The sequence below is a fragment of the Pomacea canaliculata genome, linkage group LG12 (assembly GCF_003073045.1).
Source record: "Pomacea canaliculata isolate SZHN2017 linkage group LG12, ASM307304v1, whole genome shotgun sequence".
In the NCBI taxonomy this organism is placed as follows: Eukaryota; Metazoa; Mollusca; class Gastropoda; order Architaenioglossa; family Ampullariidae; genus Pomacea; species Pomacea canaliculata.
Genome location: NC_037601.1, coordinates 11914684 through 11941341, shown reverse-complemented (window position 1 = coordinate 11941341; position 26658 = coordinate 11914684). Strand labels below are relative to the sequence as shown.

Here is a 26658-nt window from a genome sequence, read left to right as displayed (position 1 = left end):
AAAATAATTTTCAGAATTGAAATATCTGTGTTATTTTTTTCACAATAAAAACTTTTTATGGCAACATTTTTTTAAAGCGGTTGCATCGGTCCTAAAATGACGTCACAGTATCACATAGTTGTGGCGCTGAGGTTTAGATCAGCAATCGACGACTGTTACCTTTACAGTCAGACCTTACCTCTGGTTCAACAGATTTAAAAAAAATGAAGAGCAAGATAATCTAAAGCAAATCAAAGGTATCAGATATTAGTAAATGATTTAAAACTCTGCTTGCCGTAGCTAGATTTGTAGCTGCCGCCTCGTAACCAAAGACGCTCACACTCGTACTTCAGGCGATGTAGGCACACACACCTTGACTATGAAACATAAGTTGGCATTAATTTACAAGTACGTTGCTAGCTTCCAGAGTGGTTTCTGGAAGTAGATGATTTCATTGAATTATAGCATGAACGCGCGGGTATAGCGATCGGTTTATTACAGAATTAAACGAATACTTTTGCAAAATTGTAGAGTCCTACGTAGGACAGGAGATTTATGTTTTACACAGCGTCCCGTTTTAACGACGAAGATAACTTGAAATGCCAATCGAACAGTAATCCGACTGTCATCAATGTCGACGATAGTGTTCAAGAGTAGAGTATATGAATTCATTTAAAGTCACAGGTTTTGGATTTAGCTGACTTTCATAATAAATGCAAAATTATTGATCTATATTTTTGAAGATTTTTAATTGTCAAATATTTTTAATTATTTACGATGTACGAGTTTTATACAGTTATCTAACATTTATATCTGTTAAACTTTCCATTATTATTAACTCTGTAAAAGTTTGGGGTTTTTTTTTTTTTGCTTGTTTGTTTGTTGTTGTTGTTGTTTAAGTTGCTTGTGTGTTTCAGGTGCACATGACGTGATCCTGTTAAGCTGTGGTTATGGAAAGCTCAGCTCATGGGGCATCATTTCAAAAAGCACTTTCACATCTTAACTTGGAAAATAAGTCAGCAGAAGAAGAAGTGGAGCTCAAATTTTTGGAGTTTATTATCTCAAATTTTCACCCAGAATGGCAAACGATACAGCCAGAGACACCCAGTGAAAATAGAAATCCTATATGTTTAAAAGAAAACTGCTATATTACTGCTGGTGACTATGAAATAACCCATCACGTTTGTCTGGTGAGGGGTGTTCCCACTAAATCTGATACACCTCATCAACAGCTAAGTGGAAACACATTCACAGATCATAACACAGTTCAACATGTCAGCACAAACATTGGTTATCATGAAGATGCCGAGGACAGCTTTCCATTTAACAGCAGTTTTAATGATTTTGGTTTTATGGTGTCTAAATCAACTTCTGACTGCTGTGGGAATGGAACTGAAAGCTTCAAAGCTTGTTTCCTTGGCTGTGCTGAGGGCTGTTACATCAAACACAGCAATGACTTAGCAACTTTATTTGGGAATTTAGAATTTCTTAAGAACTTCTTGCATTATGTGTTCACAAGGCATTTTGGTTCGGCTGACAAGTGTTTTCAAACATCTGATGCATCAAACAGCCACATTTATGATTCTCCAGCCAATAAGACAGATATGGAGTTGGAAATCCACAAGAAACTGGACATTTTAATACAGAGGTAAGAAAGAGTGTTTTTGTTTTGGCATTTTTAATGACTTGCATTAGGATTTGTTTTAATAATAATAATGAACATTTGTATAGCATTTTTCAAGTAATATGCTCAGAGCGCTTAACAGAAATGGTATACTAAAGTAAACAGAATAACCAACAGACATGAAGCAACAGCCATATACCGAAACTTGCATATAAGCAACATTCACACATCTACAATAGACACACCTACACCAAGGAAATACAGACACACCTACACCAAGTAAATACAGACACACATTATGCATGCTCAAGGCCAGGACAGGGTTGAAGTGAAGTAATTGTTCTGAAAAGAAAGGTTGAGTTCAGACTTAAGGTGGAAAGAAAATTGTTTTAGGAAAATCTGTTGTGGCTGTTCCCTTCCTGAAAGAGGTTTCCTCTTTTTCATATTGCTTTGCCAACAAATTTTAAAGGTTGCATAAAATTATAAAGGTATTGTGCTAAGCTGCAATTTATAATGCAATTCAATAATGCAAAATTTATTAAGTCATTATCTTCCATCATTCCAAGGCAGTGCTAATCAGTCATTTTCTTTCTTGCAGACTCATCAAGTATCCCATGACCTATAACATGGTGTCAGCTTATGCTGATGTTCTGCATAACTGTAAGTCTCTTTTTAGTTTTGGGTCTAAATTTGCTGCTGTCATTCTTGCCAAAGTAAACACTGAGTATGCAGTCCCTTTGCTGACCATTTAAATCAGATCCGGGGAAAATAAAGCCCGCAAAATCATTTGACCTGGCCTGCCAAGACAATGGCAGATTTCAGTACAGGTAGTCCTCGGGTTACGACGGTCTCGAGTTAGGTCGTTTCGTGGTTACGACGCTCATTCCGACTTACGAGGTTTAGCGAAAGGTCGACTCATCTGATAACAGTGCATCAAAGAAAAGGAAGGCCATCACCATGGAGATGAAACTGGATATCATAAGGCAATCTGAGAAGGGGGAAACAGCAACAGAAATTGGCAGGTCATTAGGACTTAGTCATTCGACTGTCGCTACGATTATCAAGGGTAAATATCGCATCCTTAAACATGTGAAAGCGACAGTGATAACAAAGCGTACTCTACTGCACAATGTTTTACTGTACTTATGTTTATTGATAATTATGTAGGGTACTGTGTTAGGATAGGTGTTTGGATAGGCTAAGTGTTTGCAGTACTGTACTGTTTTTATGGTACAGTACTGTATGAACGTAGGATCCGACTTACGTCGAAATTCGGTTTACGACGCTGCGTAAGAAAGGATCAACGTCGAAAGGCGAGGACTACCTGTAAATCTATAAGCAACATAAATGTATATTAAGTGAATAATAATAATAGCGTAAATTTTAAGGGACAAGCAAGGAACATCCATTTTGGGATAGACAGGACACATGCGAGTAAATGATGGGATAGACATACATGCCCATGCCCTGTATAAATGATTTTTGAAAATTATGCATGCATATGACCTTCACCCCAAACCAATGGTTGACCACTTCTGGAATTGTTGTTCAGCACAATGTCATTGTTTAAACAGTCCAAGATGTTTATGACTCTAAAGTTTAGAGGTACAGCTTGGACAGTTCATTAATAAAAATATTTTGTTTTCAAGAATTAATCAATCAATAGTCAGAAGAATGTTGACCAGATAAATGGTTCTATTACCAGTATGCAGAGAGAAAAGAACACGCTGTATTAAAATGCAAATACACATGGCTGGTACATTTAAAGTGCATATCTTGGCAACTTGCTGGTTCATTAATATCTGCTATTTACTTTATTAAGGCCTAATTTTTATATAAAGGATGATCAGTCCATTGGCTCATACCAAGAAAGGAAATATTATCATACCACAACATCAATACTGAAATGCGTCAATCAGAAAAGAGTGATATTTTTGACAGCTGGAACATTTTTATGACTGATAGGGGCTGATGATTTGTTGTTAATATGTACAGGGGCACAGCAAGAGGTCAGGACTAGTCCTGAGCATCCTTTGCTTCTAGATTCTAAAAGTTAGCTCTGCTTACAGTAGGTCATGGGTAACTAGGACACAGGCTCTAACTTTCCATTCTGAAGATGTCAGTGGAGTGTAAAGCAGGATCACAAAGCAACAATGTTGCACACTGAGATACAGTGAACTCAATGATGAGTGATCTCCCAGCAGTGCTTATAGACAGTGTGGTTCAGGCCTCTGGGCAGCACCATGCAAGAAAGCAAGGCTCTCGCTGGGTTAACAGTGTCCTTACTATAAAAGATATTTTTGCAGAAAAGAAAGGCAAATAACAAAGAAGACATTTTCATAGCTACTTTGGCTCTTGTGATTTATTTATTGTTTTCAACATTGTGCTTATATATTGATATTTACAATAATGTCTACTGTTGTGATTTATTTATTCACTTATCATGTTCTTGTGCTGGTGCTAATGTCAGGCGTAGTTTGGGAACTTTGCCACCCAACCCGATTCTTAATGTAATTGATGTTAAATCTACTTCAGCAATCCACCTGCCTATTGTAAGAAGTAAGGTTATGGAACATGTGATGATGTGGATGGCCTCAAATAGCAACAAAGTGAATCATGAAGTCTTCCAGAAAGTGAAGGTCAGCATTTTCCAGCTGCTGCATACTTTTTCATTTATTCTTTCCTTTGAGTTATTTGTGTCTCATTGCTTCTCAAGGTCAAGGATGCTCAACGTAAGGGTGACTTGCCACAGCTAGCTAGCATTTTAGTTTCTTACTACTATTTTCTCATATCAATTGCTCAGTCAGCTTAGTTCATAGTATTATTAAGGTTCACTTATACAATGGTGTAAACATGATGCAGTGTGCTTGTTTGTGCTGCTTTCGTATTTCCTAAACTTTGGATGTAACTGGCTAACAAGATGGCGCTTCCATTGTGTGGTACAGTCATGAGTACCCTCTTGCACTTTTCCCATCTTCAGCTACCCTCCACTTTGACATTTCCAACTTTCCAACTGATATCTTACCTAGAGACTTGGCTGTCCATCTGAAGAAGAAGCGAAAGAGAGGAAGGAGAGGAGGAGTTCAGTGTGGCTGAGGAAATCTTAATGACAGGCATAAATCTCCTTCCTTACCTTCTTTTCTGCTTTCTAATGTTCAGTCCATCTGGAACAAAGTTGATAAGCTCAAGGCACAGGTCAGATGCCTGTGGGAGTTCAAAGAAACATGTGTCCTTGTGTTCACTAAGACTTGGCTGAAGGAGTCCAGTCCAACAGTGACAATAATTTATATGTCAGCAAGTTTGGCCATCCCATTTGCATGGTCAGATGTCTTACTATCACCAACAAATCCACTGGTGGAGCTCTACTTTCATGATCTTGTACTTGCCTGAGGTGCTCTGGGGGTCACCAACTGTATCTGCTGTTATTGAGAATGTGTGTGTTTGTGTGAGAGAGAGAGAGACTATTTCAACATGCACATTTATATTATCTCTTTCATATCATGTATATGTATCTATTGTTGCTAGTATGAGCACTATCTTGAATCGCCCTTTGGGATCAATAAAGTTGTATTGTATTCTTCAGACAGAGAGAAAGAGCATATGTATTTGAAGGTTTACAGATATTCTTTAATATCTTTGAAAGTAGGTTTGTAGTAGTTGATTAAATGTTCAAATATCAATGCTGTTCTAAAAAAGGAACAGAAGTAATAGAAATTGTTATTAACTCCCCTCAAATATGTGTAATAAAGAAAATGAAACCAAACATGCAAGAAGTAACTGTTGGGAAAGAATTTTCATATTTGAAAGATGTTTGTGATGTCCAAAAAATAAGTAATTTAAATTTTTTCATGCAAAATGATCAAACCTTGTAAATGAAAAGACCAGTAATGTTTCAGTCTCTGATTATGACTGGGGCAGCTGATATGTGGTCTGTTGTGAGAAAAACGTGTAGTAATGGACTTCCCAAGGTCTTCAATAACTGGACTCAAAAACAACAGAAACATTTCCTCACTGCTTTACTAGAGGTCTGTGTGACTAAGTGAATTACAATGTTGTGAAGTTTTGTATAGCTAAACCCTTCACTTGATTCCTTGTCATTTATGTGTAATCTAGTTTGCAGATGTCTTGTATACATCATTGTGATAGGATTTCTAATGGCACATTAGAATTTTTGTCTGTGCTTATGTTAATTTCACGTTGAACTGATTTCCGTGAAACATATCTGAGTTAATAGGAAGAGAGCTAAAGGCTATATGCAGATGTACAGTTGATTTTATTTTGTTCATTCCTTTCTTCCAAATGTTAGACTTTTTCTTTTTTTATAGGTTTGCATAAATAAGGAGGGCTCATGGCAGTCTAAAGATGGAGCAGCTTTGTGTGAGTACAGGCTTTCTGTTATAATAGTTCTTCCTGTATGAACACATTTGTTTTGTTGTTTGAAGAAGTCAGGAAAGATGTTTGAAAAAAAACATGCAAATGGTGAAGCATTGTCTGCTAAATCTTTTATGTGCAGACCATACAGCTGGGAATAGTGTGTGTAATGCACATCTCCCACTAAGAGGTTATAAATAGTTATGGGAGAGTAGAGCATAATGGTGCTGTAATCATTTTCTGAGCAAAGTTTGCTAGGTAACTCAGGTCTTAGTCACGGTTAAGATTCTGATAGAAGAAAGTAATTACCTCCATAGATCCTCACCCGTATGTATTCATCTTCTGTTGTCTAATGTTTAGACTTATAATTTCATCATTTACACATCTCATACTGCTGAGTAGGAGTCAAGTATCATGGTGGAAGTGTGAACCTACATTTTGAATGCTCTTATTTTTCAGGCATCAATTCTATCATGCACCATTGTTATTCACCAAAGGTAATACAAGATGTATGACATTATAAGATCATGATGTTAATCGACAAATGTAAAAAGAAAAAACAAAACTGAGGAGATTATTTCTGAATACTGCATTTTTTAGTGATTATAGTAGAAGAAAACTAATTGATCTTTTAGGAGTATTTAATTTTTTATATTTATTTATTTATTTATTTTTTTTAGTTTTGGTTGGTTTTACTTGTATCAAAAGGCAATGGAGATATATTAGGGTTTATTTGTGGGTGTGCTATGTGTATATTTATGCTTCAGAGTGCTGGGAGCTTGCTTGATTTTATGAATAGGGAATGCTTAGTTTCTTTGTTCACCAGAGCACATTAGTGCTTATTTTGCATATTATTTTAACAATGCAGATAGGAAGAAGTTTGTCAGATTTCAACAGAAAAGCTGTCCTTATATTTTGTTTATTACATAACTCTTTGTTATAGTTTATTATATTTTGTACATAATTTGTTTTGATATATCACAGAAGGGAGGAGGCCTGCCTGATTATGTTAGTGAATGTGTCCTGACAGTCATCTTTAGCCTCATCTCCCATCCCCAGCTCTGTATCCGTGAGACTGTTGCCAACACAATGTCTGCCTATGTTGAACATGTGGATGCTCAGGTGGACATCATGCTCTTTTTTTTCTGACTTATCTCCTTTTCCTTGTAGTTAGAGCATGAAGAATTAAAAAAATATTAATCAAAATATTTTAAATCTTAAATTTTCATAAGTGAAGCAGCACAAGAAATTATGAGTAATTGTTGGCTTGATAAGTCTGGTCAGCTACAAGCAATAATGATATATCTCAGCATAAAAATTTGGAGGAATTTTTTATGTATGCCTGATTAAATAGTTTTTGAGGAATTTATAAGTAATTCCTGACACATTTTGCACATTTCTAAACTTAGCTCATGATTATATAGTATCTATATTGGTACTGACAAATATATAATTAAGCAACTTTTAAGATAATATTGAAAAGCAGATAAATTCTTAATTTATTTACTTATACTGTGTTATCATTTGACTGCAGAAGAAATAACATATAAAGCAGCTATTAATTATTAACTTTTTGTTTTTACTCCATCTTCCCTCAGGATGTGAAAGCTCTCTTGCACCAGACACTGCTCTTGTTGATGCCTTCTTCAGGGGAATCTGATTCTAAAAGAAATATGGTACTTAATAATCTTTTAAAGTTTCTTGAAATGTTTATATCTTTTTGTGATATTCTTATTAATACTAACCATTCCAGAATGTGGATAGGTGTCTCTGTTCATTATCCACATACATGCAAGTGCATGAATTTGTGCATGTGTTAATGTCTATAAGTATGCAGCATACAAAAGAATTGCTGTGCATTCACTTGTCATAGTTATTATTTATTATTTGTCATTATTTCTCCACTGATGCAGCTAAAATTTTGTCTCCGTGCCTTTGTACTCTCAAGGATTGACTATTGTCATTCTCTTTTGGCTGATATTCCAAGTATTTTCTTGACAAACTTCAAAGGATCCAGAATAATGCTGCTCACCTCATCTGCAGACCATCTAGATGTGAACATATATCACATATATTTCGCTATCTTCACTGGCTGGCAGTCGCTGATCGTATAGCCTTTAAACTTTCCACTCTGACTTATTCTACAGTTTCGGCACTAGTCCTTGGTACCTCTCCAAACTCACTCCCATCTATATTCTCAAACAGCCTCTTTGCTTATCTTCTGACACCAAGCTTCTTCAAGTGCCTCAAAGACAGAGATGTATGGCCATAGATCTTTCTGCTATCAAGCCCCATCAGCTTGGAACAGATTACCCATCAGCCTTCGTCACTCTGATTCTCTTACCACCTTTAAGTCCAAGCTTACGACACATTTTTTTTCATAACAGAGACTTCACTGAAACCCTGTCCTAATCATGAATGTGCATAATGTGTGTCTGTATTTACCTTTTGTATGGGTAGGTGTATCTGTTGTAGACGTGTTTTTGTTACATTTGAATACGGGTGAACAGTGTTTACCAAGCTGATATCACATTTTTGACATCTCTTCTTTTATACAGCATTTACAGATGGCAGAAGCATACACAGCAGAGGGATTGCTCAACATTTGCATATCAATTTTAAAGGTTGTGAGATGTTGAACAATGTCAGTCTTTTGCACATGTTATTACAAATAGTAGAAATAATATCTTTGTGAAAATTGCTCCACTGAAAAACAATAATGTGGTAGGCTCCTAGCTTTTGAAAACTTTACACTCTTCACCTATCCATAAATGCAGCAGAAACTGTTTGACATCTTTTAATATTGTACATTTAATATTTTCTGTCACTGGAAAATAAAAATGTTTACCTTATGAAGCATATTGACATTACACTTAAAAGCAATCCATGGTATTTGTAAATTAATTATATCTATAAAGAGACTATTAGATACACAGACATATATGCTCTCTCACACATGAAGGTACATTTACAAGTACACATTTTTCATTGGCCTTTTTAAAAAAAACTGAAATGTCACACTTTCATCTGCATTGTATATCCATTTATGTTTATGGGGGTGGGAAAGTGGGTGCATGAAGGACAGGTACTTGATTAGTTGGGTATACAGGTGTGTGTGTGTTGGAGGGGGGAGTATATGGGGGAGAGAAAGAGAAAATGATGTGTGAATTTGGAATGTTTCTTAATGATCCTGCATTAATATTAGGTGCTGAGCATCAACCAAGCTTTGGGCCTTTGGCCCAGATACTGCAACATTTTTCTTGCTTGCCTGTCCCATGATGCATCAAGTGTTCGCCAGACCACTAGTCTACTGTTTGCACACTTAGGTACGGCTAAAATAAAGGACTGCTGCTGCTACAAGATTTATTGAACAGCTTTATTATTCTGCATTTCATTCCTAACACAAATGTTTCTGTTTATCATTAATTTTGGTTGGAGTGTCAACAAAGTTGAGTACATGGCGTGTAATTTGTATGTTAAAAAAATTATATTTAAGTATGCCCAATGGGACATAGAATTAATAGTATATGAGGGTCTACAAGCACAGTAATTTTACTCTATAATGGTCTACCTGCACAGTTATTTTACAATACAAAAGCTAACACATCATTCATGAACTATTATTTGTTTTTATCCTACTTTTCTGGTAGCTACAAGGAAGGATAGCTCTGTAGTAATGGTGAAGCTGGTCTTGCATCGCTTATCCATTTTCTGGAATGTTGGATTGGATTCTCTCGCATGCTGTCAGGACTTCTTCAAAGGTGAGGGGAATGGATGCTGCTGCTTAGGAATTATATTTTTGTTTGTTTTTTTGTTGGCAAATAAAACTGTTTTTTTCATTTCTGTTTGGGGTTGGGAGTAGAGGTGTTTGTGGTAAGGTGGAGACAAAAATCTGTTTCCTTCCAGCATCTAATTGCATTAAAGTACATTATCATTTATGTCTGATGAAGAGACAGTGTCACTTCCGGTAGCCTCGAGTAGTTGAAAATGCTTGCACTATAATAATAGTGTAGTAATGTTCAAAGTTTGTAGACATCATTATTTGTGGTCAGTGAGTGAAAATATAAAGTACCTCCTCTCCCCCCTCCAAACCAAAAACTGAGCAGAAAACCTTGACCTGTCAGACTGATATGACAATAAAGAAGTGTCTCCAGCTTAAAATGAACAAGAAAGTGATGAAACAATTTTCTGTAGTTTTTTTCTTATTGCAGGCCATTTCTGTGCTGTTGTTTTGCAGGTGATAGTGACAGAACTGGGAAATGGGAGGCCACAGAAGGACGAATGTTTGTATATGAACTGATCTTCCAGCAGTTGATAGAAGACTACATTGCCACACAGCATAATAATGTCCATCAGAAGTCACTGGCTGATGACATTGAATGTGCAGAGAGGTAGGATGGAAATTAAATGGCAAAAGTCTTGTAGTACTTTGTATTCTATGTACTTTGGAGTAGTGTCCCTTAGCCTGGCAGGTTTTGAGGGAGGCGGTTCTCCGCAATTTTTGCATTTTTAATAGTTTGCTGTGTTTTTGGTGCCCATTGGTTAGCCCGGTGCTTTTTTTTTTTCGTTTCGTCGTTGCTGTGCAAGACTATTTGACTTTGGTTTCTTCTGCGATTTCGGATTTTCCGTCGACTTCTGGTCTTCTCTGCATAACGGTTTTTTTCTGAAGATCTTGAAGATCACACAAGTCAGTCCTTTGCTTTCAAAATTTTCATGCAGTTTTCCTCTGTTTTGTGATTTCATCATTGCTCTATTCTGCGTTGCTACTGTATGACGACACTATGGCTTTCTGAGCTGTAGATCTGAACTCAGGGCCGTTGAGATCCAGTATGGGCCCAGGGCAGACGACTTGCTAAACTGCCTGATTGTATACCAGCAAGTCAGCCTTACCATCGACATCACCTCCCCACCATTGTGCAGATAACAAGACCCTGTTTTCCTGTTCTGTGAACACTGAGGACAGGCTGTTGCCACACGATATTTCAGATACAAGAGCTTTTCTCGGAGTTTGCTTCTATGGCGGACACTAACAGTCCTTTGTGCAGCTGATACTAACACTGGCAGCTGAGAGTCTCAGCCGTTCCACGAGAAAGAATTGCAAACTATTTGTAGTTTTGTGGTTATTTGTGGTTAATATGGGCGATCACTGTAGATCTAATGGCGACGACTCCAGATAACAAGGATCGATGACATCGGAAAAATTTTGAGAATATACTGAGAACATCTTAAGACTATGAAGGAATATTATCATCTTATACAATGACAAAGGGGATCGTCGCTTCACTTTCTTTACTGCAACTCAAGTTCGCTGCGGCAGTGAGTGAAACACGCGAGAGCGATCGACATCCAGCCTGTAGATGCAGTCAGTTCGCAGAATGCAACACAAAGACACTTACATCATGTGGCTTGTAGATGTTGATCACAATCATCAGAGGGGGTCATCGTGCAGTTTGACAGTGTGGCCTGTATTGATCAGCTATATACAGGTCACAGAGATACGACCACAGTGCATGTAGCTCAGCACTCGTCAAGAGGACTGTGGACTGTACTGCAGGGCCAAGCACCTGATGATCTAACCCTTTATTTTTGCCCATGCAAACACCTTTTTTTTTTTTTTTTCCTTTTTCTGATTTGTGGACCTGTGTTGTGAGTAGTGGTCATGCGCTTTGCAGCAGCAGATCGTTCGCTCACAACTGTGGTCCTTTTTTTAGCCGTCTGATTCTAACTTCTCTTTTGGTTTTCTGCAGCTGCTAATGTTTTATTGGTGTACTTTTCTGTATCATTTCGGCGCATTGAGCGTTTCCCTAGGATTCGGATTTTGCGCGTTATAAGTCTCCTTCCTTCCTTATTCTTGTCTTTTGTAAATAAATATAATTAAATATATTTACATGCATGCTTATTTAAGTACCTACTGAAATTTACAGACATGATATATACATCCATGTTTTTATTATGTTGATTAGTTTTTAAAAACTTTGTTTGCATCCAGCTTCAAGCATACAAATGGTGTAAACCTGTCTTGTACGAGTAAATATGAAGCAGTTGAGGAGTGTCTGTGTAGCCTGTCATGGCTTGCTCAGTTGTATTTACTGGACAATACACACCTACTGGCCAGGACATTAAACTTAGAGGTAAGATTGAAATAGATGGTTATGAAAAGTCATATTTTAAACAGGTAGCTTGAATTTTTAAAGCTAGTAAATACATGAAGGAAATCTGTTCACCAGTGATGGCTCGTGTAATGAGCTGTGTGCAACTGATATAATGATCATACATATAAAGACGTCTATTGAGGGAGAGAGATAATTGGAATTGAAGGAACTAGATCAATATTTTTGTAAGTCACAGTACTAGCTTGCATAATATTTTTAAATAATAATTCATTGTCCTTAGTACAAAATTTTTTCATCACTAGAATAGCGCTTTGCAATGATTTATACTCACATTCATATAGGCATTTGTATGATGGCCTTAAGTACATCTACTGTGTATGTTGCTTCTGGTATGCAGTACAGAGTTGATAGTATATACTGCCTCTAGCGCAGTTAGTTTGAGTTAATGATGGATTACCTCTAAAAGCATCTAGCTTGAGTTAATGATGGACTGCCTCTGCAGGAAATGACTGACAAGGAGCTTTACGAGCTGCAGTGGTGGCTGTTAACACATCAGACTGAAAAAACTGAAATGTAAGTCAACAATAACGAAAATGTATTATTTTATTGCTGTAACATTTCAAGCCCTGGTTTTGTTATACATGTAGTATGTGTATATGGACAACATATGGTTTTGGGTTAAGTGTGCAAGGAGTGTGTGTATTTGCACAACACATATATAGAGATATGCACACATTAGTGATAACAGATTGTCTTTTAAATTAAATTTGGATTTGTGCATGCATGTGAGAGAATGTTTAGGCGTTTATTAACATCAGTATATCCATATGCATATAAAAATGCCACTTTCAAACATTATGCACTTTCTTGGATGACAGTTCAGATGGTTGTGAGGCCTGGTATGGAGACAAAATTTTGCCTTCCTGCCCTGAGCTGTTCCTCACCTTACTGCATCAGACGGCTGCCTGTCTGGCACACAAGCAGTGGGAGCTGCGAAGAATTGCACAGCAGGTAATCATATTGCTGTTTTGTAGCATCAGAAGTTTGTTGTTGTAATGGCCATTGTCATACGGTGCTTACTCAGAGGGGTTTTTTTTTCTTTTTAATGTTTATCTGTATTAAAAAAGTAAGTAAGGTTTACATGGTTATTTTAATTGTTTTCCCATTAGCATTTTGAACAGTTTTATTTATATAATGTTTCGTGATATATGTCATGTCCTGATGGCTGTTCTATACCTACATTCTGGTGCCATTTTTGTTGTTTTTGTTGTTTAGTCACCAAGTATCTATTGAAAGATTTCTTTTTTAATGGCTACTTTGATACATGGGCTATGTACATCAAGATTGTCTCAAATAACTAGAAGGCAGGAAGTCTTTTCTTGTTATCAAATGTGATACACCTGGCATTTGTTGCTGTTTCAGATCTTGCCCCGGTTGTGTGAGGTGATTTGGTTGTACAGCACAGACCTGATGCTGGCAGTTTGGCATTACACCACTAATAAGACGTGTCTCAAGTCATTCCTGGGGCTTGTCATGATGCAGCATAGTCTGGCCCATTGTGCAGCCATTATCAGCCTCACAGATAAGGTAAGATAAAAGTGGTCTCAATAAACACATGCATATCTGTATACACGTGTATTCACTTTATGGTATTTCTGGTGAAGACTGTATCAGCATCCAAGCTCTAAGCATTTTGACAACTCCTGGTCCTATTAAAGAAAAAATGAAAACATGAAACAAAATTAAAGAAAGATATATGTCTAAATATCTCTTTACTTTGCCTCAGGATGGTACCTCATCAAGCCCTGTCCGCATAGATCTTGTGGAAAGTGTGAGAAAGAAAATCAAGGATTATCTCCCCCTTATTGCCAGCTTCCTTGAGCGACCTGTGTTTGATAAGATTTCAGTGACTGCTGCAGAGATTGCCCTTCTGTCAGTAACTTTGTTTGACTTTGAGGAGTCACTGGTACGTTTTAGTTTGTTGTCTTACTAGTCAGCCTATGCAAGGAGAACTATCAAATCAGTGCTACTCAAACCAAAAATACAGCCTAATTGATTTTCTCTCTTTTCAGGGGTTCTGCCACTAATAAGCAGGCCAAAATTCAACAAAAGTATACTTGTCTAAAAAATACTAAAAGGCATATGTCCCCTAGACTTTCTACACTATTTTCTACCTAAATAATAAGAGGACGCCTTGAACTCAATACTCCCATACCAAGAATCAACTTATTTAAAACAAGCCTGAAATATGCAGTTAGTGTTCTTTGGACCAGCCCTCCTTCACATCACCAACAAACGGAATCCAGTCTATACAAGTTCAGCCTAGTCTACACAAGTTCAAAGCAAGACTGCTAGAACATCAAAATCAAAACATTTGATCACTTACTGACGTTTCCTACCTAACTTAAACACCTATGACTAACATTGACAAAATGCACAGCACCACATATTACTCGTGTATCAATAAAACATTTAAATCCCTGTCAATTCTGACATCAACCCCCATCTTTGTACATATCCAGATTTTTCCCTTTTGTGATTTTAATGCCTTTGTTTTGTAATAATGTAGTGTTCGGTTTCTTCTACTTAGATCAAGGGCTATATGTAAAAAAGCAAAACTTTTTCTTATTCTGTTACCCTTGTAAATAAAAATTTGTTATTTGTCATGCAAGTGGTACAGACCAAGAAATTTGGAGAGCTTTTTTCCTTCAGAAGACTTAATCCTTACTCGGAAGAGTTAAAAATATTTCATCCTGAAGTTTTATCACTATTCAGATGGAAGTGTAACAAAATTTAACTAATTATTAAAAGATGCAAATTTGCTCTCCTGATGTAATTAACTATCAGAAGTTATTCCACCTTATATTGTGTGGAAAATTCTCTTTTATAATCTATTACCTGCTCTTTCTAAAGGTTACTTGTAGATTCCCAACCTCAATAATGACCCTCATGTGGTCTAAGCATTTTCCCTTTTAATCAACATCGTTGTACAGTCTTTGCTGTGCAATGTGATTACGATCGGTAACTATTTCCTTTCACTCTCCAGACACTGCTTTTATCTCCATGTACACTTCGTATTAATGTTTTAATTTAAATTCTTTATTGCTATCTCTGTATATTACATAATTTGTAATTTGCATGCTGGGATGCAGTATTTGTGGGTGACCAAAAAGTCTTAAGAAACTTGTTTTTTAGCTGTATGTTGGTAATCAGTTTTGAACATTGCATTGCAGAAAATGGAACTCTCCGAAGCTGCTCTGCACATGTGGAAGAGTCTGTTTGCTTTTGCACACCCAAGTGCCGTAACGATGCTGGTTTTTTCTTCTTCAGGTACAAAATTCTCATCACCCAGCGAAGGATTTCTAAGGTGAATGTTATATGCAGCCGAATTGCAGTATTGTGAAGGATTAACTGCTGTGCAGTTCTTCAGCTGTAAAAAGGATGGCATTCTCCACCTTGAGCCGTACACTTATTGATAGCAGCATATTATTTTCATAGCCAGCCAGTTTTTTTAGATAAAGATGGATTGGATTAAACATTGTGTTTAATATGGGACTAAACTGTAATTGAACAGGTCATTTTAGAGGTTATAAAACAGCAATAGATTGGTCCTGGGTTAAATAAATAGTTTTTCTCAAGGCATAAAGGCAGTTTTTGTTTTGAATGGTTATGCAGTTGCTGCTTGGTACGACCAGAGAGCAAGGTCCAGTGTGCAAGACAGGTATTTCAGTTTTTGCTTTCTAGCTATGTTTTTAATGTAAAAACTATAGTAAAAGTGGATAATGAAGGTGAACTGTAATAGGATAAACTCACCAATAATTGTTTTTAACCTGTAGGTTAACACACACACATATACATATGCATATAGACATATACATACACACATGCACAAGTCCCTATCTCCCCTGTTATGAGATGCACTTACCCAAGCCAATAAATATTATTGGGTTATTGATATACTTATAGTGACATTTACTCATAATAAAATAAAATACAAATGTTTGCATTCCCCCACATCGGGATCATTTGATGGGAAGTCTACACTGATGTTTAGGTGGAAAGAACTCTGCTCAATGCCATTCATAGACTGTTGCCTCAGTTCCTACCCTCAGTCAGTGTCTACAATAAAGTCATCTGCCTGCCCATTTTGGCTCACAGTGTTCGCCTGTTTATTGATGACAAAAATATCTGCAGGTCCCTGCTAACAAGGTTTGTATTGTATTTAGTTGATGAAAAATATTGTGATTGATACTTAAACATAGACAATCAAGATCTGCGATTTTTGAGACTTTATTAGCAAAGATTAGTTTGTTTCAGATATTTTAAGTTTATTGTATGGTTAGCAGTCTTATTAAAGTTTATGGTTTTTTTTTCGATTTTATTGCTTTTTTAGAGGTATGTTATCCAGTTTGTACTTTGCTTGTTAATATGAATATTGAATTAGGATGGCTTGTCATAATTGTTATCATTATTGACAGTATCATATGCCATAGCTCTTTCAATGGGTTAAGGCCACTATTTATGTTTAATGTCAGTCTATATATAAACGAGTCTTAGATAAATAGATCTTGCACACATAAGTTCTTCTCATGTTTGTTTACAGCTGCTCATGTGAGTTACTAAGTCTGTCACCATGTGTATGTAGGAGGGTCTTTAAATCTAGTGGGGTATTCTCTGTTAAGCATCATTTTAGCTATTTGGGTTTTGAATGACCTATTTGATTTCAAGAAAAGCAGAGTATTATGAAGTTGGTCATCTAGCAGTCTCATGGTTCCTTTATGTTCATATCTGTATTGTTCTTGCCACATGTAACATGCATAGAGAAAAGTAATAAAAAGATCCAATAAAAATCTTAGTAACATGTACTTGAATATTTCACAGCTTAAACATTCTGAGCCATTGTACTCAGATTGATTTTGCTGGTGCTACTAATGGTGAAACAGCTGTAGCAGAAATAAGAGACAGCAAGACACTGAGATGCATCTTCTACACTGTTTGGGAGCTTGCACATAGCATTGCCATGAAGGTCAGACTAATTCCTCATACAGTTGGGAGACGTTTGAAGACAAATAAAACCATTAGAGCAATAGAGACAGAATGCCCCGACAGATAGCAGAGCATACTTTTTCAAACATACAAAATTATTCTTGAAAGTTTATGAACAGAAACTCATTCAGTATTTTTCAGTGCTATATGGAACTAAAAAAACCATAATATTTTTCAATTATAAAAGGAACAGAAGTTCATGCAATATTTGTCAGTGCTAAATGGAACTAAATTTCTTGCAGTATTTGTCAATGTGAATGGAACTGAAACTCATGCAATATTAGTATTTTTTTTTGTCTGTCAAATATACATAATTATGGACAATATATGAGGATACAAATGCATACATGGACACACACACAACTGCATGCTTTGAAGCAAATATATATATAAAGGCAGTGTCCTACAACTATATTTTATTTTTAGTGTTCATGCTTCGTTTTGAACTGTGGACATCAAGACAATAAAGAACAAGAAAAGAACAAAAGTCGAGAATGTTGACTGTTGTAGAGTCTAGACCAGCTGCTGCTTCAGAAGGTGCTAGGATCTTATCTTTTGCTGTGTGGATTTCTTGATCCAGCACACCATGTGCCATTGGTGCTGAAGAGCATTTGCTCTCGCTTAAATGAGGTAAGCCATTCTCTCATCCATCCTTTCCTTCACTCATAACCACTATTCTTCCCATACTGTTACACCTCCATCATCTTCTTTGGATGAAATGGTTGCAGTAAGAGGTATTGTGTTGATTGCATGCATGATTTGTTTTCTCTTGTTTTCTCATTCAGACGAAGACCATTGTTTTCCCACTCACTTGGCCATTTTTTGAGCAACTGGTTTTCTCTTATATATGACGCCTTTTTCTGCTTCAAGTGACATGGAACAAATGATGCACATAAGACATCAGACATAAGACACCATTTGTACACAAAACAATACACAACCTACCACAGCTCATTACACTCTCCCTTGCTAAAAAATGAAATCCCCCCAGATTTCTTCCAGATAGATCGTTTATTGTTTCAGTAAACTCCACTACATGAAATATCTTTTTAAAAAAAACCCACACCTAATGAAACAATCTTCCTTCTGGGTATATAACTCTCCTCTTTGAAACAACAACGTATTGAATACTAACAAATAAAATTAACTCCAACTTTCAAGAATGACAGAGTCAGCTCCCATTACATTTTCATGTTCATGACGCCACCCAGCTTCTAAATTGGACCCGGACATTCACTACGACTTTGGTAGCCGGCTGCAATGCTTTCTGTCCTCTTTGTGTATTTAATGTAGGGATGGTATTCCTGAAGGAAAAGTGACCATCTCATTAATCTCTGGTTGGAGTGTTTGGCTTGGGCTAATACCAGAATACTCATTATATTGTAATTGCTTTATTTTCTGTTTGTTGCCAATTTTACTTTAACAGCTGCCATTCCTCATCATCTCATAGATGTTAGATCTAATTCTTGCTGCTCGTTTGTTTCCTCTTCTCTGAAACTTAGCCTAACTTTAAATTCTCATCAACCTGTCTGTTATATGAGAATATGACTGTATGGTTGTTGGCGATTTAGTTTACTTCTGTGTATAATTTCTGTACAGTGCTTTGAGAGAATTGTTGGAAAAGCACTCTATAAATGTTCATTATTATTTTGAATCTCATGTTAACAACACTGCCAGAACACTGAGAGAATTTGAAACGGCAGGTCTGGTCTTTTTTAGGGTCAGCTTTTGGCCGATGACATGACTGATAGAAACACTGTCTTGGATGTGGACCTTCACTGGTACATCCCTGCATATATCACTAGCTCTGGGGAGCCCTCTTTTGCCAGTGAAAATTATGACACCAATATGCCAAGAGAAAAAGGTAAGAAAGATAATGTAATCATTAACTTCACTGTCTCAGAAACTTTCGAAGGAACTTAAATAGAACAGGGCTGATATATGCTTCTCAAATCCTTAGATGACTGTGGTGATAGCCTCAACACAAGTGCGAGGAGCCTTGGGTCATGGTCACATCTGCATGCTTGGCGAAGACGAACTCTTAGTACCACTAGCAGTAGCCTTGAGATCCACAAGGAGTCTGACAGATGTGAGGATGCTGAGAACAGCGATGAGTCTGAAGAAGATGGCAGTGACTGGGATAGCTGGAGTGAAGAGGAGGCTGAGCAGAAAAACTCGGCTCTCCAAACATTATTCCGAGATTTCTTGCTACACCTGAGAACTATGTATGGACAAGGTGAGACATTTCGTAGCAAAATAGAGAAGTTAACTCTGATGCACTGAATCTCAAAAGATGAGGTGTTAAAACACAGAGGAAGAAAGGTTAACTGTTACCTGATTTTTATATTTTAAGGTCCTCTTTGTCAAATGTTTCCAAATAAGTATGCTTGAATAAAATCTTTTCTTATGCTTATGGAAAAGTATAATGGAGTAAAGTAAACGATTTCATAAATTTTTTCACTGTATCATGTCAAAATTATTGTTTAAAATATATTAAAGATTTACTACTTATATGATACATTTTCTTTCCTCACAGCGGTTGAAAAGATTTTGGAAGCAGAAAGAGAAAAAATGACACAGAAAGAGAGCAGTCTGCTGCAGGATTTGATGACTGTTAACAAAAATAAATGCAAAGGCTAGATTTCAGATTTACACAGACATCGCAGTTCTCTCTTACATCTGAGGCAGTGGTGGTGGCTAGAACCAAAGACTTGTAAGGCACAATAAATTTGTGGATTGTTACTCTCTTCTTTAAAGATGAGAGAAATATGGTATTTATGAGGTGCCTTTCCATTTAAATAGGAGCAGATTCCCAATGGATGACTGAAAGATTTGTACAGAATTTGGAGCAGTTCTGATATATTCATATAGAGGAATATTTATTACCTGTTTATTTATTCTGCCGTGTCTCATTTTTATATTTGGCACAAAATATGAGCAAATTGCTCTCATGTCATGTGTTCAGGAACTCAAGTTGTGATAACTCTTGATAGTCCATAGTCAAAGGCTAGGTGTTTCTAATCTGATTTTTTTTTTTCAGACCATGACCTATACAATTAACATAGAAACCTTTGTAAATGTTAAGGGAAAAAAGAACAAGAAGAAGGAACATGATGTAGAAAGGTAGATATGAAGTATTAAACTAAGCACCAAAAAAAGTGGTGTCAAATGAAAGCTATTGTATTTTTATTGCCACACCATTAAGATCTTATTTAACTGCATCACTTAAAAACATGAAATGGATATGAAGTTAAAATTTTAAAAAAATATGGAATATGTAAAAGTCATTTTAGCAGAACACACTTTACCCTAATATTAGTTTATATCATATTTTAGTTATGTATGTAATTTTTGGGTGAAGATAGGAAAGATCTTAAAAGATTGCATTTTGAGTAATACACATATATACATCTCTTAATTTGTACCAGCTGATGTGTAGTTATGCTGATCCAGCTGTGCTGGTCGTAAAGGGGAACAGATGGATAGACCCCACCGCTGACAAATCTGGCCTCTTCTGATTGTTTATTCATGTCCTTATATAATATAAATATTATTATATAATTTTGGATAATATGCAAGATTAGATGCAGTACCATATCATATATAAATATATAAATGTTGAAGAAATATTTTATGATGTGATAGGATCTGCTGTCATTTGTTGCTTTCCAAAAGAGGGTGTTTTGTGTCAGTGATACTGAACATAGACACTGAAACATGAAGTGATCCTTAGATCCATGTACAGTATTCCGTCCATTTTTTTTAATACACTACTCATTCCAACTAGGGTTGTTTTTCCTTTGTTCGAGTAATATTATGATGAAAAGTATCACATGGTTATAATCAGATGAAAAACCTTAAAATTTCATGCTCATTAGGTATTTAAACTATTATATGCAGTATTGCTGTAAAGCTGTCTTAATGTGTTTTAAAAAATAAGCAAAAAATTCGCTACGCTGGGAATTTGGTTTTTCTGTTTATTCTAGTCATGAAAAGTAATGTCAGCTATTCACATCATCTTTCATTTTTCTCTGAAATCCCTGGCAAGGACTTTGATTTCAAGCATTGTAAAGTAAGCAAGTAAGCAAGACCACAAATGATTCACCTTCCTTATTAACCCTTCCTTCTCACTTTGCCCAGCAGAGTGTATACATACATATATGTTGATCCTTTGTTGAATTTGGGTATTATTCAAGCGAGTTTTAGACAAAGGTTGTACTGACAAATCCATCTGGGTATGCAGGGTCTTTTAAGGAGGTAGGCGTCTGAGTACTTCCTCAGTAATGGCTCTATGCACGTTCTTGGGGCCAGATTTTACTTCTGTCCCTCCCTTTTCGTAAACATTTGAGGTGATCTTGGCATTGTAAGCACTAAATAACAATAAGAAGTCCTTTAGTATGACCTTTTTCATGTTGACTAGCCAACAATAGAATTCATCAACTTCTTCATCTATTTAGTTGGAAGCTGAAAATTTGACATAAAGACAATTAAAATATTATGAGGCCTGACAATTCTAATATCGTGAAGTCTGGCAGAAATGCAGATGGAAATCACTTTAAAATGGACAGCAAGCACGATAAAACGCATTAACCCGCCTGATCTGTGGACATTCTCTTCTGATAGACAGTCGACACTAATTTGCCTGTGTAGCAAGATAGGACCTCTCCTCAAGAATCGAACTCCCACCAAGGTATGGTAAGGACAGAACCGAGCTCTCAGCACACTCACACCATGTTGGCAGACTTGAGCACAGCATCAAATTACTTTTTTCATTAGAAGAAGAATTAGGGAAGAGGCAAGTGGACAGTTAGGAAAAGGGTCCGGTCACAACAGCGAAGACGCTGTTTGTACAGCATTTTCAAAATTTTCTGAAATCTCTAGATAATTAGGAAACTTTTGACATATATTAGAAATATATATTCAAATACAATACATCTTTAGTAATCCTTTTCAGGAAATTATTTTTCTGACTATATTTTTTTCAAAGCTGTGGATTTGAGAAATTGTGGTAATGATGATTTGTTCATGTGCTTCCATATAGAACTGCATGTAACTGCCCTCTGGGATAAAGAATGTTGTGTCCGCCGCTTGTTTTTGCGACCGTTTCTAGCTTTCTCTCGTTTGTGATACGTTCATATTCGCTCCAAATAGACTCTTACAATCGTGGTTCAGGCCTACATAATTATTCATTTGCACAGAAGCGTTCAGAAGTCGCACGGCTGAAACAAGAAAGGACATCCTCAATGTGCTGGTCCTGCATGCAAGTACACAGAATCTTCAGTCTGATGGAAGCTGATGAAACTCTCTCGACAGGTCATGCCTGTCATCGCATAGAATTGTAGACACTTTTAGTAGTACCTGTTAAACAGTTTGAAGGCCACCCTGGATTGTCCCAGTAACTTTGAACAGGTGTATACAACACAATTTAAGTCGCTCTTGTCCTTCGCGGTAATTTTCTGTAAACAGATAAGCGAGGACAGCACACTCTCCGTATGAGACCTGTGAAATAGCTAAAGAAATCTCTGGGAGACAGTGAAAGACTTCGGCTTACTGAGAAGGAAGATGCGCTGTTGAGCCTTCTTAATGACAGCCTGAGTGTTGGTATCCCAGCCTACTTTCCTGTCGAAGATGTATTGACAATTTCCACCTCATCATGAAACTAGATGAATAATGCCGACGGAAACTAAAGACAATCTCTTTGGTCTTATACAAAGTTCTAATAAATTGTCAAGTTCAACTGTAGCTTAAGCAAACACGAACGACCGAAGCAGCAAACTAATTAGAGCTGTGTAAATTCTGTGAAATAGTTTTATTGTATGCTTACTCAGCCTTGGCTCGATGAGGGAGTCTAGGTATAGTATAACACGCTCCTGATGCAGTTCTCTTTAAAAGATCAGCACCATCAGAAGTATAATCCAGGAGACAGAACCTGTTACTATAGCATCGTGATGTAAGACATATATGCTGCAACTGAGGAATTTTTTTAATAAAAAAAATGAAAATATGTGAAGACAAATCGTTGGTTGTCTGGGTTTTCTGTCAGATTATGCTTAGCCAAGTGTTTGCAAACGTTAACGAAACCACCGAGTTTGCAGAGAGTGAAAATGGAATGGCGACATCAGACTTCACCGATGGCTTCGACAACCCTGATTTGAACGGTCATCTAGTGGCAGAGATGGCGAGGTTGGCTGCTTCCATACAAAGCCGCCCCATTGTCTCTCAGAAGGTGGCGCCAATAGCTCAGGATGCAGCCGGGGGTAGCACAATTCACCTTCGTCTCGAGTACTCCGTCCTCTCCCTCTTTGGCACAGATGAAATGCTCCAGACCGTCAAGACCGCTATGTTCCTCAAGTTGTCTTGGCTAAACCCGGCTCTGTCATGGAACGCCTCGGAACACCTCAACATCACGTCCTTGGAGTTTCCCTCTAGCGTCGTGTGGGTGCCCAGAGTTTTGCTTCTCAACTCCGTGGATTTGGTGGATGCAGTGGAGACGTTCGGCAAAGGCCTGCATGTTGATAACAACGGTCTCGTGACATTGTTTATGCCGATGTTCACGGAAACAGTTTGCACTATGGACCTGACACGTTATCCTTATGACCAACAGTCGTGCCACTTCGTCTTTGCTGTCTTCTCCCCCTATGTCCGCTGGCTTGTGGAGGAGAACAACGACACGCAGCAGATTCTCAAGCTGAGCGATCTCAGCACCACCTGGACTTTGGTTAAGGTCAACGCCAAGATTCAGGAGCTGCACAAAATTGCCATTGCCGTCATCACTTTGCACGTGAAGAGAAAAACGATTTTCTACACAGTTTGTCTAGTGGTACCGATGGTTATTATCTCCTGCCTTAACACTCTGGTTTTTCTCGTACCACCCGAGTCAGGAGAAAAGATGTCCTTCTTCGTCTCCATGTTTGTCTCAACCTCTGTTTATATCAGGTAGGCATTAAAATAACCTTTCTTTAAAATGGTCATTTTTATTTCTTTTATCAATTATAATATAATAAAAAAAAATGAAATTTAAAATTGCTCTAGGTATTTGTCTTATCAAATTGCTACATTTTTGGTCAAGAAGATAACTCTGTGTGTGTGTGTTGTGGGGAGGGTTTGGTCCTCTTGATAAGACTTCTGCTGATACATGTATATACATATATATGTTGAGGGAGAAAGAGAATTCTGAATAAGATGTTTTGAAATATATATATATTTAAAGCTTACATTATCTAACGTCGTACAAAGAAAAAAATAAAGTTTTATATGACATGCCTGCACCAGGTACCAACGTCTGGAGATCTTACCTGATGCTAACTCAGCTGGCAAATATTCAACTCAGAAACCCATGAGCACTCCTCACCACAACATACGGAATGTCCATACATACACATACAGACAAACATACATACAAAACAACAAAGATAGAAACAGACTTTTGTCTATGTACTGTCATACATACTAAAAATCAATATGAATCCATGCGCACGCACAGCAATTCCTTGCAATACAGTGTCATGTACGTTTTTAATGTGGAATAAAAAGCTGTATGCTAGACAAACTATTAACTCTGGCCCGGGACTCAGTTTTTTCACAGATGTCATGCCACGTGGCCTTGAGAATGTCCCTAACGTCATGAAACTGCTCCTCGGGGTTGCTATTGAGGGCATGCTCATCCTTCTGGCCACCATCTTCATCCTGAGACGTTTCCACCAAGAAGAGAAGCTGCGCAACTCAAATTCCTTCTCTTCAAAACCAGTCAACATGGGGAACAACCGTACTCATCCAATCGAGTCTTCCACGAACAACATTCAAGATGGTTGTAAGACGGAAGGAAAACAAGAAATGGAAGAAGACGAGGATAAGGTGGAGGCTGCTTTTGCCGAAGGTTTGACTGGGACGTTTACCTTTTCCTCCCAACAGCTAGACTATGCTTGTTTTGTCGTAGCTGTGTGCGTGAACTCAATTTTCCTGTCTTATCTTCTTATCGATTCTCTCTGGCCAATAATATCTGAAATTCCTTAACGACTCTGACTTTTCTTGTTCAACTGTTTTAAAGGTGAGACAAGTCACACAGTGGTCTCATGCTTGGCGCTAAAGCTCAAGCTCGTCCATTTAATGTTGTGCGCATATAGAATACGCGTACTTTGCCCAACATGCTTGTAATGTTAGAGTTCAATACACATTTCTTTTTAGAAGTAGTGTATAGAAAACAATGTAAGTTGAAAGGAGATGTATCGACGCTAGAAATCAATTTTGAAAAAAAAAATGTTGCAAAAAAAAAAAAGAAAAAGGACGTGGATGATCCCTATTATCAGGACTGTGTTCAGAAGTCCATTAGAAATGTATCTTTGTTGTCTTGATGTTCACAATTTAGGCTATTGTTCTGTTGGGTTTTCACTTTTGTAAACCTTTGTTTTAAGCACATAGATCGTTAATATGGCATACATTATACACACTTTTTGGTAATGGTCACTGCTGGTGATAACGACAATTTAATTCGTGTACTTGGTACAGATATCAAATCAGTCAATTTAGGTTTCTGTGTTGCTATTTCATTAGTAAAAATAACAGCAAACAAAATATTCTGCTCATTTGTCAGCTGGATGAATCAGCACAGTGTGATCTTTGTATCGAGAGATTTGTAATAAACTATAGTATATAATCTCTGTTTGTTGTTATCTTTAATTAGAAGAAAATGAGTTTTTGCCAGGTTTTCCACTGGCCAGATATGTACTCTTCACAATGCACTATATACAATGCGCTCTTTGTAATCAATCAATTTTTGATAAAATGAACTTCAAAAGCCTCATGTCTTTTTCATATAGCAATTAGTTGCACAGTTAGGACTCCCGTGTGAGATTTACATGACAAAATCGCTGGAAATAGAGAATAAAACATAATCCCTTGGTATTTTATGACGAAGAGGTATGAGAAATAGTATATTAAGGTTTTTCTTTTAATCACACCTGGATTAGTCAAGAAAACAGGAAGTGACGAAAGGACAGTATTTCTTAAAATAAAATAGCGTTGTCTACAGAAGCTGAATTTGAAGAGAAAATTTGCAATCCTCGGTTAAAAAAAAAGAGACCAGGACACAATATGCGGTTGCTGAATGTTCTCTTCGACACTCAGATGGAGTTTGTATTCATTTAGGAAATCCTAAAGATAATGGCAACAAACGCCCACAGATTAATTTATCTGTTCAGATATCTGTATATACAGATCAGATCTCTACATGTACTTTGTTCAAACGTGCCGTGCGAACTTCGTCCCCACACCGTTCCAAAGAATTTGATCAAAACATTTCAAAAGTCATTGTCATCCACTTATACAGTACTAACAAGTCTTGGACTTTCAGTAAAATAAAAGAGATCTAAGTAAATTTGCATGTACCTAAACTATGAAGAAAAAAGTTTTTAGATCAAATAATATGTATCAAATTTTTATATTATTATTAAATTTTAAAAAAAGGCAATGCTGAAAATCAACCCTCTATCAAATAAAAAAAAATTACGGGAGTTTATCTTAGACAAA

The 26658-nt window shown here is 36.9% G+C and overlaps 2 protein-coding genes across 3 annotated transcripts; both read left to right on the top strand.

The window, feature by feature from the left end:
• Window positions 1-113: 113 nt before the first annotated feature.
• LOC112576903 lies at window positions 114-21083 on the top strand. Of its 2 annotated transcripts, XM_025259762.1 has the most exons (26): window positions 114-236; window positions 897-1627; window positions 2202-2263; window positions 4139-4242; window positions 5500-5628; window positions 5929-5980; window positions 6434-6471; window positions 6959-7096; window positions 7573-7650; window positions 8533-8598; window positions 9180-9300; window positions 9625-9735; window positions 10212-10365; window positions 11964-12105; window positions 12590-12660; window positions 12966-13098; window positions 13510-13674; window positions 13874-14053; window positions 15321-15454; window positions 15763-15808; window positions 16142-16296; window positions 16969-17113; window positions 17644-17763; window positions 18853-18997; window positions 19094-19369; window positions 19670-21083. In XM_025259762.1, exons 2-26 carry the CDS (start codon window positions 930-932, stop codon window positions 19771-19773), a joined length of 3567 nt encoding a protein of 1188 aa, XP_025115547.1. In that variant the 5' UTR covers window positions 114-236; window positions 897-929; the 3' UTR covers window positions 19774-21083. The 2 variants fall into 2 exon arrangements, with proteins under 2 accessions (XP_025115547.1, XP_025115548.1); XM_025259763.1 differs by lacking the exons at window positions 114-236; window positions 897-1627; window positions 2202-2263 and adding an exon at window positions 2643-3208.
• A 1588-nt stretch (window positions 21084-22671) lies between these two features.
• LOC112576904 (neuronal acetylcholine receptor subunit alpha-2-like) lies at window positions 22672-25878 on the top strand. The gene is made up of 2 exons (XM_025259764.1): window positions 22672-24069; window positions 24708-25878. Exons 1-2 carry the CDS (start codon window positions 23129-23131, stop codon window positions 25144-25146), a joined length of 1380 nt encoding a protein of 459 aa, XP_025115549.1. The 5' UTR covers window positions 22672-23128; the 3' UTR covers window positions 25147-25878.
• The last annotated feature ends 780 nt before the right edge of the window (window positions 25879-26658 follow it).

Excerpts from the sequence above, each read along its gene's own strand:
- LOC112576904 (XM_025259764.1), top strand. The coding sequence starts at position 23,129 with ATGAAAATATGTGAAGACAAATCGTTGGTTGTCTGGGTTTTCTGTCAG. Across the intron at positions 24,070-24,707 it reads TCAACCTCTGTTTATATCAG|TTTTTTCACAGATGTCATGC; the intron begins GTAGGCATTAAA and ends CCCGGGACTCAG.
- LOC112576903 (XM_025259762.1), top strand. The coding sequence starts at position 930 with ATGGAAAGCTCAGCTCATGGGGCATCATTTCAAAAAGCACTTTCACAT. Across the intron at positions 15,809-16,141 it reads AGGTCCAGTGTGCAAGACAG|GTGGAAAGAACTCTGCTCAA; the intron begins GTATTTCAGTTT and ends ACTGATGTTTAG. Across the intron at positions 17,114-17,643 it reads CACATAGCATTGCCATGAAG|AGTCTAGACCAGCTGCTGCT; the intron begins GTCAGACTAATT and ends TGACTGTTGTAG.